The sequence below is a fragment of the Odocoileus virginianus genome, chromosome 15 (assembly GCF_023699985.2).
Source record: "Odocoileus virginianus isolate 20LAN1187 ecotype Illinois chromosome 15, Ovbor_1.2, whole genome shotgun sequence".
Taxonomy (NCBI): domain Eukaryota; kingdom Metazoa; phylum Chordata; class Mammalia; order Artiodactyla; family Cervidae; genus Odocoileus; species Odocoileus virginianus.
Window position 1 is genome coordinate 49717855 of NC_069688.1, and position 15495 is coordinate 49733349.

At 37.2% G+C, this 15495-nt stretch overlaps 1 protein-coding gene across 3 annotated transcripts in view; it reads left to right on the forward strand.

Moving 5' to 3' along the window:
- The window catches only part of RGS22 (regulator of G protein signaling 22), a 148331-nt gene that overhangs the window by 56031 nt on the left and 76805 nt on the right, over positions 1-15495 (forward strand). For all 3 annotated transcript variants that reach the window (XM_070477333.1, XM_070477331.1, XM_070477332.1), the window contains exons 11-14: positions 4137-4270; positions 6612-6726; positions 8191-8313; positions 9110-9211. In XM_070477333.1, coding sequence (XP_070333434.1) covers positions 4137-4270; positions 6612-6726; positions 8191-8313; positions 9110-9211 — 474 coding nt within the window. The remainder of the gene's footprint in view (positions 1-4136; positions 4271-6611; positions 6727-8190; positions 8314-9109; positions 9212-15495) is intronic.

A 15495-nucleotide genomic window follows, 5' to 3' on the forward strand; every position in this document is an offset into this window, starting at 1 on the left:
TCTTGGAGTGTGAGGTCAAGTGGGCCTTAGGAATCATCACTATGAGTAAAGCTAGTGGAAGTGATAGAATTCCAGCTGAGCTATTTCAAATCCTGAAAGACGATGCTGTGAAAGTGCTGCACTCAATATGCCACCAAATTTGAAAAACTCAGCAGTGGCCACAGGACTGGAAAAGGTCAGTTTTCATTCCAATCCCAAAGAAAGGCGATGCCAAAGAATGTTTATACCACCACACAATTGTACTCATCTCACACACTAGCAAAGTAATGCTTAAAATTCTCCAAGCAAGGCTTCAATAGTATGTGAGCCGAGAACTTCCAGATGTTCAAGCTGGATTTAGAAAAGGCAGAGGAACCAGAAATAAAATTGCCAACATCTCTGGATCATCGAAAAGGCAAGAGAGTTCCAGAAAAACATCTACTTCTGCATTATTGACTATGCCAAAGCCTTTGACTGTGTGGATCACAATAAACTGTGGAAAATTCTGAAAGAGATGGGAATACCAGATCACCTGACCTGCCTCCTGAAAAATCTGTATGCAGGTCAAGAAACAACAATTAGAACCAGACATGGAACAACAGACTGGTTCCAAATTGGGAAAGGTTCCAAATTGATCAAGGCTGTATACTGTCACCCTGCTTATTTAGCTTCTATGCAGAGTACATCATGTCAAGTGCCAGGCTGGATGAAGCACAAGCTGGAATCAAGATTGCTGGGAGAAATATCAATAACCTCAGATATGCAGATACCACCACCCTTATGGCAGTAAGCAAAGAGGAACTAAAGAGCCTCTTGATGAAAGTGAAAGAGGAGAGTGAAAAAGCTGGCTTAAAACTCAACATTCAAAAAACGAAGATCATGGCATCTGGTCCCATCACTTCATGGCAAATAGATGGGGAAACAATGGAGACAGAGACAGACTTTATTTTGGGGGCTCCAAAATCACCTAGATGGTGACTGCAGCCATGAAATTAAAAGATGCTTGCTCCTTGGAAGAAAAGCTGTGACAAACCTAGATGGTGTATTAATAATAATAAGCAGAGCATAATGGCAATACTTTGCTAACAAAAATCCATCTAGTCAAAGCTATGGTATTTCCAGTAGTATGCATGGATGTGAGAGTTGAACTGTAAAGAAAGCTGAGCACTGAAGAATTTATCCTTTTGAACTGTGGTGCTGGAGAAGACTCTTGAGGGTCCTTTGGACTGCAAGGAGATCCAACCAGTCAATCCTAAAGGAAATCAGTCCTGAATATTCATTGGAAGGATTGATGCTGAAGCTTCAATACTTTGGCCACCTGATGCAAAGAGCTGACTCATTAGAAAAGACCCTGATGCTGGGAAAGATTGAAGGCAGGAGGTGAAGGGGACAACAGAGGATGAGATGGTTGAATGGCATCACTGACTCAAGGGACATGAGTTTGAGCAAACTCGAGAGTTGGTGAAGGACAGGGAAGCCTAGCATGCTGCAGTCCATGGGGTCACAAAGAGTTGGACAGAATTGAAGGACTGAACAACAATAACAAAGAGAACATGACAAAATTTATCATCTTAACCATTTTCAAGTGTACATTGCAGTAGTAGTATAAGTATATTTGCATTGTTGTGTAACAGATCTTCAGAACTATTTTATCTTGCAAATTTGAAACTATATAACCATTCACCAACCCCTCTTGCATCCCCTGGTAACCATCATTCTACTTTGTGTCTGTGAATTTGACCACTTTTGTATAATATACCTTTAATAAGCCCAGTCTCCTGTGGTTCCCCTTATTTGCAGAGTGTTGCTTAATGTCATGCTGTGTTCCAAATTATTAAAACAGATGTGAGCCCTGATACCTAGGACATTATATGCAAAATATCAGTCTCAGTTCAGTTAGTCAGTCGTGTCTGACTCTTTGCGATCCCATGGACTCCAGTATGCCAGGCTTCCCTGTCCATCACCAGCTCCCAGAGCTTACTCAAACTCATGTCCATAGAGTTGGATCCAGCCATCTCATCTGTCGTCCCCTTCTCCTGCCACCTTCAATCTTTCCCAGCATCAGGGTCTTTACCAATGAGTCCATTCTTCACATCAGGTGGCCAAAATATTGGGAGTTTCAGCTTCAGCATCAGTCCTTCCAGTGAATATTCAAGACTGATTTCCTTTAGGATGGACTGGTTGGATCTCTTTGCAGTCCAAAGGACTCTCAAGAGTCTTCTCCAACACCAAAGTTAAAAAGCATCAATTCTTCATCCCTCAGTTTTCTTTATAGTCCAACTCTCACATCCATACATGACTACTGGAAAAACCATAGCCTTGACTAGACAGACCTATGTTGGCAAAGTAATGTCTCTGCTTTTTAATATGCTGTCTAGGTTGGTCATAGATTTTCTTCCAAGGAGCAAGCGTCTTTTAATCTCATGGCTTCAGTCACCATCTGCAGTGATTTTGGAGCTCCCCAAAATAATCTCTCACTGTTTCCCCATCTATTTGCCATGAAGTGATGGGACTGGATGCCATGATCTTCGTTTTCTGAATGTTGAGTTTTAAGCCAGCTTTTTCACTTTCCTCTTTCACTTTCATCAAGAGGCTCTTTAGTTCCTCTTTGCTTTCTGCCATAAGGGTGGTGTCATCTGTGTATCTGAGGTTATTGACATTTCTCCTGGCAGTCTTGATTCCAGCTTGTGCTTCATCCAGCCTGGCATTTTGCATGATGTATTCTGCATATGAGTAATTAATTTTATTTATAGAATTCTTAAAAAATTATAAGTAGCTGTTAGGCAGCTAGAATGTATATAAGATTTTGTTGTTTGTTCTGGATAGTAAAGCATCACAAATATATTTCTTGCTCTCCAGCAGCATATATTACATTCTAATTGAAGCTGACATATAGGAAGTTTTTTTTTTTTTTTTTTTTGGTTTGTCTTTCAAATTATAAAAATAGTAAAACTTGGGATTTACCTGGTGGTCCAGTGGCTAAGACTGCACTCCCAATGCAGGGGACACAGGTTTGGTCCCTGGTCATGGAACTAGATCCCACATGCTGCAAATAAGAATTTGCATGTTGCAACTAAAGATCCTGCATGCTGCAATGAAGATCAAAAATCCTACATGCCACAACTAAGACCCAGTGTGGTCAAATAAATAAATATTAAATAAATAAATGAATAAAAGCATTGCATTAAAAATAATAAAACTGTAAATTTGGAAACTTAGACAAGTTTTGAAACAAAGAGACAAGTCACTCTGATCTCATCTACTTCTCGACAACTATTAACTTATTTTCTCTTAGGCTTTTTGTGAATTTTTAATTTTAATACATTTATATTTTTGGATTTTGGTAATGTAACATCTTCGTTAGTATTTTTCCAGGTGTTATAATTTTGATAATCCTTTAAAATATTATATAATATTACATTTATATACTTATAAAAATATACATATATGCATGTATATAATTGTTTCTTTCTCCTCTCTGGACATTTTTGATTCTATACTTATAAAAATATACATATATGCATGTATATGATTGTTTCTTTCTCTTTCTGGACATTTTTGATTCATGTGTGTAGCATCTCATGTTCTAGATTCAAATAATTAACTTTTACTACAAAAAACATTTAAGAGTGGGAGTGATACCCATAAAAATAAAATGTCCAAAATGGAAGGAAATAGTCTAAGATATAGCCTCTTATGGACCAATGGTTTCCAAAGTCTTTTCCCACCCTGCTACCTGCATTCCCCACCCCAGCACACATACATTTGCTCACACACACACACAAACACACATATACACACACGTACACATATACACAGCACTAAATTCTTCCTCCAGGAAAGAGTCTTCTTTCACAATAGTGGGGGACCTTTGGCCTTTTGAAATGCTCCAAATAGGTCTACAGATTTCAGCCTGCTGGCTGCTTTAAAGTTGGAGTTTGAGAAGGGGAATAAGAATATTTAATAGTTAAGAATTAAAAATAAAAATATTTTATTTTGCTTCTTAAACATAGCATAGTAGGTGATAGAGTAAGGGAAGAAATCCTCTAGTGATCAGAATAAATTTGAGGTATCTATGGAGAATGTGCTTTATCCTCTGTCTTTTTCTCCCCACTTGGCCCATTTTTCACTTTGTTCATCATCTTACTACTTTTTAGAAAGAAGAATCCAGTTTACTACAACTTCCTAAATCTCCCAAGAAATCACCTAGAGTAAAGACAGCAGTTTATAAACCTTGGAAGAGTGAGTCTTTGAATCCAGTTTCTTCTAAGGATGATATGATTGAGAAAGGGTAGGTGCAGCTTTCTGTGTCCCAGTGCTTTTCTGCAATGGTAAGATGTTTGAAGAATTTAAAGGTTAAATAGAAATTGAAAATGAATACTTTTCTTTTTTTACATGAGTTCTTATATTTCAGGGATAGATAGTAGAGTTATACTCCCATGCATACTCTAAATTAAGAGCAGAACTCTTCAGACTACTAATATTTCTCAAATTTGAGAACTCAAAATACTCCTAATAATATTCTGCTTATTTAACATAGTATACTTTAAAAATTCATTTAGAGTTGCCCATCTATTTGCCCAATGAAATTGTTCTTTATTTCAAATGGAATTCTTTTCCTTCCAAAGGGTATTAACTTTGGTATTAATACCAAAGGTATTAACTTTAGTGTGGGGTCTGCTGGTGGATAGTTCTTTGTTTAGTGATTTATTACCTCACATTTATTCTGTTTTATTGAGATAAAATTTACCTACTGTAAAATGCACCATTTTAATCACGTTCAGGTATAAAATTCAGTGGTTTTTAGTTATGTTTATATGATTATAAAACTATCATCACTATATAATTCCAGAACAACTCATCACCCTAAAAAGCAGCTCCGCCTCACTAGCAGTCACTCCTCATTCTCCCCTCCCCCAACGCCGGGCAATCACTCAATCACTCATCTACTCTCTGTGCCTTTCTTTTCCAAGGCCAGTGGAGAGAGGGGTTTAGATACCAAGGCAGTGAGGCTACCTTGGACGTGAAATAGGACAGTTCTTCCTGAGTCAGAATGGAAGGAAATAAGGTTGGGTATGAAAGTGAAAGTGACGTCGCTCAGTCGTGTCTGACTCTTTGCAACCCCATGGACTGTAGCCTACCACGCTCCTCCATCCATGGGATTTTCCAGGCAAGGGTACTGGAGTGGGTTGTCATTTCCTTTTCCAGAGGATCTTCCCCACCCAGGGATTGAACTTGGGTCTCCCTCATTGTAGGCAGACGCTTTTACCGTCTCAGCTAGCAGGGAAGTCGAGGATGGGTATAGGTGGATATATTTGTTGATAGTTAAATTTGAAATGCTTTCAGCTGCCAATAACAGAAAAATTAATCAACAGTGGCTTAGAAAAATTTGACATTTTTTTTCCCACAGAACAAGAAATATGAGTGTAAGCAACTGCTAGTGTCGATTCACCAGATTAAGAGTATTAAGGCTTATATCTTTGTAATGCACTTGGCCATTCCTTTGCAGTCAGTAGAGTTACAGCTCCTGACATCAGGCTTTCAAATCATAAAGAAGGGGGCAGTATCTGTTAATTCTCTCCCTGTAGTCAGGAAAGCATGCTTTCATAGAAGCTCCCCAGCAGACTTAATTTTTTATCTCATTAGTCGCAACTGGGTTACACAACCACTTGTCCCTCCCTGGCGTCTTTTCAAGTGAATATTTAGCTTTTATAGTATTTCATGGTGCTTGTGATAGAATCATGTTGCTGGACATGGGTGTTGAGTTAGCTGGGTGGATTAATAGTGTCTGCTACATGAGGGAGGGGAAACTGAAGCATGTTGTACCTACATTTTGTCTGAGAAGAAACTGCAGAGTAACCTGCTGGTGGGTTGGAGTTGAGGGAGATTGATGAGTTGGAAGAAGCATGTTTTATGGAACTGGAAAGTGAGGTTTGGGATGATTGCACTGGCCTGTGGGAGAGGGAACTGGATGAGAAAATGTAAAAAGATAAGGTCCAAAGTCATTAGTCTAACTCCAGAGTCTTCTGTTATCTCATCTCAGGCTGCCACATATAAACCCTTATGAGACCCACCTGTTATAAGGATTAAATATATTCATATGAACTATTTCTGGCACACCGTTTGGTATATAGTTTAGCTTTTAGTGTCCTCTTACCCTAAGAAAATCAGTCAACTTTCTGCATTTTAAACAAGACTTTCTCTGCTTACCTTCATATATTGCTCACTATTCTCCCCATCTGAAGAACCCCTTTACAACAGAGAGAATGTATCTTCCACCAATTAATCATGAAAAAAATCTTGTTTAATTACTAACATAGCTCCAAGGGACTTCTCATTCTTACACGCCCATAGTTTTATTATCCATCCCAGACATTTGGCATCTGTCATACATTCACAAATTCATTCAACCAGCATTTATCTTATTGAGAATCATCTTTCTGTATGACTATACGTCATTTTCTCAACATCCTCTTGAGGGCTGGACTTAATGCTTTTATATATATATATTTTTTTTTTTTCAAATAGTTCTCACAATGCTTTAGAAGCACTCCTAAGATTTAGTACATGTATATCAAAGGTGCTTAAAATATTTGTTGATTGATTAATTCGTTCTCATCCCTATAATTTAGGTCAAGGCGCATGTCAGAAAGCAGCAAAGTTATTCGTTTAACATCTTTTACTGACATTTCTGAATGTCTGAAGCCCCAGCTGGATAGAAGATACACCTATACAGAAGAACCTTTGGTAAGTATTTGGAGGACTAATTTGACTCTTCGTTTTACCTAATCAATGTTCCCTGACTTTAGAGAATTTTTATTTATTTACCATAATAATTTTTCTTTATTGAACAAAAATTTATTTTTTACTTCCAAAAGAATTTTTATACAAAAAGTTTATTTTTTTAAATTTATTTATTTTTAATTGAAGGATAATTACTTTACAGGATTGCATTGGTTTCTACCAAACATCACATTGTTATACAAAAACTTCCTATTTCTTTTTGTAGCACCATGTTGCTATATATTCCATTTATTACTGTTTTCAAAAACAGCTATGTTCTTGTTTTGGTATGATCACACCTCAGACACAAAATAAAACCATCTAGGATATTTCATATTATGTTTTAGAGGCTTAGAATTTTTACAAAGCTCAGTATTTCCAGACTGTAGTTACCTTCATAATGTGGATTTAACACACCAGTTCTAAATGAAAATTTCACATTCTTTAATAACAGTTACACTTTAGGTAGAAACCTTGGTAGTCCTAATATTGTCTGAACACTTAGATATAATCTTGTACTACTTATTTTATTCTAAGCAAACAAGTCTTCTTTTCTTCTATTTAGTATTTTTCTTACCCAAATAATGACTTTTTAGTTTTGGAATGCCAATGGTTAAACATCATAAAAACATTAAATTTTTACCTCAGAATTTGTAATGTAGGGGAATAAAGGGAGATAATAAAGCAAGAGCAAGAACCTGACTTAAACCCTAAATCACCCATGCCACAGTTGTCTTATTATAAGGAAGTGCGAGTTTCACACAACAAATAGCAAAGAGCTCATGTGAATACTGGATACCCTTTCTTATTTTAGAGTTACTCTTGTGCTTGGAGAAATAGCCAGTTTTCTACATTTCAAAAACGGTGTTAGGCTTGCCAGCATTGTTGGCAGAGAAACCCATAAATAGCAAAGTTTTATGAGAATTTATACTGCCTTTCCACTTGAAGGCCATGACCTTATGGGGTGAGACTGTCCAGAGAGGGACCCCATAAGGACAGTTAATGAGTAGCACTGAGAGGCCTTGAAGATATTTCTTTTTATAACTCTCTTAGCAGCAACTCAAGGCTAAAATAACAGTAAACATGTAGGAAAGAGGCCACCAACGGAGATTTGGAAGACTCCTAAAATGGTATCACTGTGCCTGAAATATGAAAATAGTTGAGGGTGGGGAGTCAGTTTAACATGAAGTTTGAAATCAGATTGGTTTATAATAGAGTGAGCTCTCCACTACAGTTGGCTCTGTAAACAAATTTTGTGTGACAGTCAGATGCAACATACTGCATTAATTACATATATGGTACAAAAATAAAATAGTCCATTGGGGAAATGACAGCCTGGCAGAATCTGTGAAACCCTGTTGTTGTTCAATGTCATAAAAAGATTACAATGTTTCTGGGTGAATAATTCACTTCTGTTTTGTTATCTAGATTAAAACCATGGGTGATGGTGCCTTAGGAGGATTTGACATGGAGAATTTGTTGCAATCTTTGTATGTAGAAAATAGAGCTGGATTCTTCTTTACTAAATTCTGTGAGAACTCAGGGAACAAGGTAGAAGATAGTTATTTTAAATCTGATTTTCTACTTTTATTTAAAATGAGAGATTGAAATAATTTAATGCTCAAGTAATTATATTTCATTTTAAAATTCCCATTTCTTCTTGTAAGAAATTTCATGCTAAATTATCTAGTAAAAACATAGATATCTTAACTATAATTCTGTTTGGTTCACTATCCTACTAAAATTGCAAGAAAAGTACAGATAGATAAGGATTGACTTGCATTATTAACAATTGATTACTTTCATGTAACTATTTAAATGTAATATATATTAACTTTAGAGCTAATTTCTATCAGTCCCTCAATTTTTATTTTTAATAACTCTAGCAATTACAATTGCAATGAATAGTGACAAACTTATTTCAAGGCTTTTTGTTTTGTTTGTTTCTTAGTCATCACAACAGCCTTATTTTGCTCAGATGATAAGTATTTCATTAGCTCAGTTATTAGAGTAGTTTTTACTTCTGATGTGATATACATTTGCCATGTATATCAAGATGCTTTCAGATTTTAGTTTCATGCCATTGATATGTGATTACTCTTTATTTACTAGAACACTTAACTTTTTAAATGATCAATCATGTGAGAAACATATATGCAAAAATATAATTTAGTGACAGTGCTCATATTTTGTGTGTTGCCTGTTTGTGATAGAAGATAAAACCATCTTAAACTGAACCTGATTTATAGTAACAGCAAAGAACTAAACAATTACTTGTATTTGAAATTAGAGCTTTGTAGAGCTTTAATAATGGTGGTAATAATTTATGTACCTTTTCCATCTGCAGTTATGGAAGAACTGTGTGTACTTTTGGTTTGACCTACAAGCTTATCATCAGCTTTTCTACCAAGAAACCCTTCACCCTTTTAAAGTATGCAAGCAAGCTCAAGTAAGTAGTAAATAATGTTGGTTCAATGTGACATTCTCAGTACACAGAAATGAAAAGTTTCATCCAGCCTCAAATAAGAGAAATCTAGGAGTGAGGGCGAAAAGGCAGCAGTTAAATTGTTTCCATTGAATTACTTTATTTAAATATCAGCAGAATATTGTTTTATAGTCTGATTTGTGGACTCTCAGTTTTATCTATCAGTATTTTATTTGGTTTGCCTTATTTTCTCTTTGCTGCCGATTAATTGTCCTTCCAGTAAAGAACATGTTATCTTTTTTCCTAAGGTATACCTTTTTGCTTTGGTTGTGAGTGACTTAAAAGAGAATCCTTAGAGGGGACTTGTGATGAGTTATTGAAGTGATTGGGAGCAGAGGCGTTAACCGAAGCTACTCTGTGAGCTTCCTGCAGCAATCAGCTGTTGGAGACGCTTAGGCTGTTGGCCTGTCTAACGAGGGGGAAAGAATGTCGACTGACTCCTTGTGTCATCACGGCCCTGTGTCATCACCTCGGCCTCTGTGCTACACACCATGTAAGACAGATACTCAGAGTTGGAGAAAAGAGCATCATTAGACCTCTTCTGAGCAAAATCGAGGACGAAGAACAGGATTCTCTGCGGAGGGAGAGAAACAATAGCCACTTTTCGAGGCGAAAAGGAAAAGGAATAAAGTTATGACCTAAGCTAACTTGTCCTTTCAGTTTTTAATCTTAGGCTCTCCTGATCCTTTATGGAGAGAGGTCATCAAGCCTAGAAAACTGCTAATCTCTTCTGTGTCTGTTTTCCACTTAAGTGATTCTTCTAATTCTGAAATAACCTCATTATAGAGGAACTTTCTCTGAACAATGCTGAGGAGATTAGCTTCATCATATTGTTTATTATCTTATTATAATGCTATTCAGAACATCAGAGAGTACTTCTGGGTATTTGTTGTTACGGCCACCACCCTGACTTTGGCATTAATAACTATGTTTTATATATCAGCTGACAGAGCTTTGTACTTTTTTACCACAAGAGTAAGGGCTTCAGTTCCTACGCGGCCCAGATCTGGCCCCAGGACATCATGAAATTATATCTCTAATTTGCCAGCACCATTTTCTGAGACCACACAGTTGGCTCTTCTGCTTGTTAATCCTTCACCTGTACCTCTCTACTTAACCTTCTTCCCCTAACCTATTGCCCCGATTGTTAAAATGCCACCTGTTATTTTTATTATGTTTTCACCACAACAAAACTTGCTCTTCCAAAAATCTTCAGCTGCTCAAGTAAGGAGGTTTTTCTGTTGCTGTTTTAATGACAGTATTTCTATATACTTGTAGAAGTGGAAGTTCTATTTGAATTTGGTAGATGTTAATTCTTTGTAATGGTATTCAACCAGCTATAAATGATTGTGAAACAAGATACACTCAAATTTTGGTTATTCTGAGATGGATTATTCTGTTTGGGGATTATCAAGGCCCATAAACTTTTTATCCTTCTCTAGCTTCTCTTTTGAGGAGTCAAAACAGAGTGGGCAGAGGGCAGCGATGGAGACATTGGTTTTAGTTTAATTGGGAGAAATAAAAGGAGCAAATCATGTGATCTTTTTGACTTGCTTGCTTTTTGCATCTGTGACTGTTTTATTTTTCTGTTAGTGGAGCAGCTGTCTAAATTGGTTTAGGTTTTAATTATCCAAGATTTCTGTGTTTCCAGATGTAAGAATTGCTTCTAATACCATAACCCTATGTAGATTTGTTTCACAATATGAAATACCATTTGTTTCTTTATATTCAAAAATAGAAATGCTGTATAACTTCTTTCAGGGGTTCATTTCCAATACAGATCTTTGGATTGATCATGCCAATGGCAGAAGAGTTGGCACTGTGTTAAATTGGTTAAATTGTTAAATTGTGTGAATTTGGTTTTTATACATCTGACAAACTGTATAGTAAGAGACCAAGAGTTGATTATAAGAGACTTACATCTTTTCTGTTTGCTGATCAGCAAATTACTTACCTTGAAATTTTATTACCTCAAGATGTATTGGAGAAATATCTGCAGGCAAACTAGATGGGAGGTCAGTGACAGTGATTTAGTATGACTAGCTATGGTCCAAGAGTTTGAACTACAGTCTTGGGCACATCCTGAAGGTTTCGTTGCAGCACAGCTTCAAGATAGCATGGTTCAGTTAGAAACCAAATGAAGTTGTCTTGCACGAGGGATAGGAATCACCATCAGGATGCAGAGATACAGTCCTTGATCCCAGCAACAACTTGCCAGGGGACCATCTGTCACTGCTAAGGTTTGGAGCCCAGATTGCTGGCACCAGTAGTCCTAAGGCTTTCTTTAACATCTCATACTTGCTTCAGTAGGGCTTCCCTCGGGGCTTGGCAGTAAAGAATCCACCTGCAACGCAGGAGACTCGGCTTCAATCCCTGGGTCCGGAAGATCCCCTGGATAAGGAAATGGCAACCCATTCCAGTATTCTTGCCTGAGAAATCCCGTGGACAGAGCAGCCTGGCAGGCTGCAATCATGGGGTTGCAAATGAGTCAGACACGACTTCTAAGTGACCAAACAGCAACAACTTGCTTCAGTGGCAGAGCACTGCAATAGAATAAAGTGGATCTCAGTTCCACTGTCTTTTGTAACTTCCTCCATCTTTGTAGAACTCTTTAAAAGAAACCTTGTCCTAACAAAAACTACACATTTAGAAATTACCACTCTCTGTAGCATATACATTGAGATTTTAAAATTTTAGTAAACTTGTATGGTGCAGAAGTATTATAAATGTTTACACATACACACACACACAAACATGTTCAAAATAAAAAATAAATGGGAAGGATGAAGAGAGAAAAAACAGTAAAAATAAAAGCATAGGAGAAAAGTTATGTGGAGAATGTAGGAACTAATGAGTAAAGAGAGTAGATAAGAATGAAATGGAAGTGAGGAATAAGAGGATTACTAGGTAAATCCACAGCACTTTTACCACACAGTACTGTTTAATATAAAGATATTCTTGCAGCAATGTGAGATTTTTGTCTTGAACATCAGGGTAACACATTTTTTATTGAAGTATAGTTTATGATATTTCAGAGTGATCAGAATATTATATATTAATCTTATACCCACCAAGTAGTCTTGACTATATTTTTGATTACAGCCAATGCTGTGTAGATTTGTTCATGCACAGATATCTTGCTTACTCTTGGTTTTTGCATCACATTCCTTCGTTTGGGTTTGATTTCTGAACAATAGCTTTTAGTAGGTTTTTTGTTAGGATTTCCTAGTGGTAAAATATCTCTCAGGTCTTGTTTGTCTGAAAATGTCTCTTCTCTCATTGATCATTTAGTTGAATATGGAACTCTAGGTGGGCAGTTTTCTCTTAGCACTTGGCAGATATTTTTCTGTATGACGGTTTCTATTGCTGTTGTTGAAGAGTTTGCTGTTGCTCCTCTGAGGGAGGATTTTTTGATCATTGCTTTTATAATCTTCCCTTTGAACTTGGGGTTCTATATGTTACCTCAGTATATTTACTACGATTATCTTTCTTGGGTCTAAGTTGTTTCTAGAATCTGAGGAATCCTATCTTTCATCAATTCTGGAAAATTCTCAGCCATTATTTCTTTCAGTCTTTCTACTTCGTTTTTCTGGGTTCTCTGGTCAATGTGTTCTCTGGATTCTTTGGTCAATTTTGGTGTTTTTCAGCCTATCCTATATCTCTCTTAATCTCTCGAGTCTTTCCATCTTATAACATCTGTGTTAAATGTTATAAACTGAACTAGATCAATTTTCTTTGATCTGTTGTCTGGTTCATGTATTATTTCTTCAGCAGATTTCAATTTGCTGTTTAACCCATCCATTGAATTAAATCATTTAAGGAACTGCTTTTTTTAAAAATTATTAGACATTCTACTTGTGTTTTTAGACCTCCCTGTTTTATCTTTTTGTCTTCTTTTTCTTCACGTTTTTACTTCTCCTTTTCTATCTCTAACCATTTTAAACATGTTTCATCGTCTATAGCTGTGTTATCTATTCCTGCATAAGAATAGTAATATACCTTTGTGGCTTAAATAGCACATATTTATTACCTCACAGTTAATACAGGTAAGGGATCTGGACGCAGCTTTGCTGGGTCCTCCACAAGGCTGTAAATCAGGATACTGACCAGCACTGGTTGCTCATCTGGGGCTCCGCTGGGGAAAGGTCTGCTTGAGTGCTCACAGGTTGGTAATGGCATTCAGTTCCTCGCAGGTCACCAGCATAAGAACTCAGTTTTTTGCTGGCTGTTAGCTTGCAGCCACTTCAGCTCTGAGACATGTGGTGCTCTCTGATCCACATGGCAGATCACAGTGTGGCAGCGTGTTTCTCAAAAAACAGCAAGGATGAGAGTTTCTTAGTAAAACTGGTATTAAGTAACATACCAGCATGTAATGTAATCATGTACTCATAAGCACATAAATCTCGTCACTGTTGCTCCATTCTGTTGGTTAGAAGCAAGCCATATGTTCTGCCCACTCTTCGGGGGAGAGAGCTATGAGAGTCAGTGGCACTCGGCGACACTGCTTGTGGGAGCCACCCTAGAGTCTGGCTGCCGCGGTATCCAGTAATTCCACGACTTCTAATTCCGGGAGAACTGATTCTTCTGTTTATTATTTCTGCTGACATGGTGGATTCTTTCTTTGTGTGTTTTGTAATTTTAATTTATGAGCTCTTATAGTGAGATTTTTGTCTGTGGTGCTTCTGCTAGGCACATTTTTAATGCCAATTTGTCATCGTGGAGTTTCTTCATTTGACAAGTGTAATCTTGAAAACCAAACCCAAATGATGATAAACTCATGACAGTGAGTCCTCAGGAGATCTTTTTATATACACAGTATAAGCCAAGACAAGCGAGCTTCTTTTTTGTTTCTTAGGCTTGGTAGGCGTATACAGGCAGATTTTCTCCTCCTCTCCGTGTCCCTGTGTGTGCCCTTCACGGGCCATAGTGTGTGTGTGGGTGTCGGTGTCAGATTTTCCCTTTGTGAGGGTCCGAGGCTCTGCCTCCTGTACCCTGGGACTCTTATCATCCACATCCTTAATTCTCCCTGTAGCTGTCTCATCCTCAGCTCATGTTTAGCACCCTGGTTTTCGATACACTCCTTAATTTTGACCCATGGTAATTTTCCTTACTACCCCAGCTATGCTGGATAGGATAGGATATTAATTATACTTTACCAATATTTCTAGGCAGTTTATAGAGAAAACATTTTCAAGTAATCTAACCTGGCAACATACCAAAAAAAGGGAGTCTCTGCAAGAGGTAGTCATGTATTTTCCAATTTAATACCCATAGTAAAAATGTGAAGTGAAAATGTTAGTTGCTTTGTTGTGTCCAACTCTTTGCGACCCTGCAGACTGTAGCCAGCCAGGCTCCTCTGTCCATGAAATTTTCTAGGCAAGAATACTGGAGTGGGTAGCCATTCACTTCTCTAGGGGATCTTCCTAACCCAAGGAATGAACCTGGGTCTCCTTCATTGCAGGCAGATTCTTTACTATCTGAGTGATCAGGGAAGCCCTAGGATGTGAAGTATTTGTATCCTATTTTTATAGATAAAGAAGAATCTAGACCTCAGAAATATTAACCTTGCCAGTATTTCATAGCTGGGAACAAAATTAAGCTCAGAGTTGAGGTGCCAAACTTACTTCAGTGCTATACTTTGCATTCCCTGCTCTATGTATAAAAGCTTATGTTTATCTCAGAGGACTTGGTAAGGTCTGCATTAGATAATATAAGTGGAAATATTTTGTAGTTTAACGCAGAGCACTCTGAAGTTAGTAGGTATTATTAGAGTCACTACTTAAAGTTCTATCAATTACCTGGTTCATGGGGAAGGAAGACAGGAATTTGAAGAAGTTGAAGCAAATAGGATGGAAGAACAGCAACTTCTAAACCAATAGCTATTCATTCAACTAAATACTATAACTTATTCTGAGATTCAAAATATCACTTATATCAAAGCATGCTTCATAGAACTACCATCTTTTAAACTATATTTTATAATATTGTTAATTAATTAACAGCCTACTATGTGCCAAGTAATGTTCTGTGAATACAGATATGATTAGGACAAAGTTCTCAGCTTAAAGAGCTTACTCTCTAGTAGGGGAGAGAGATAATTATAAATGGAGGTACTTCAGCCAGATTTAAAATAAAACTAGATAGTGGCATCTTAGGGGAGGTGAAAGTCACTCAGCTGTGTCCAGCTCTTTGCAATCCCCCTGGAATGTAGCCTTCCAGGCTCCTCTGTCCATGGAATTCTCCAGGTG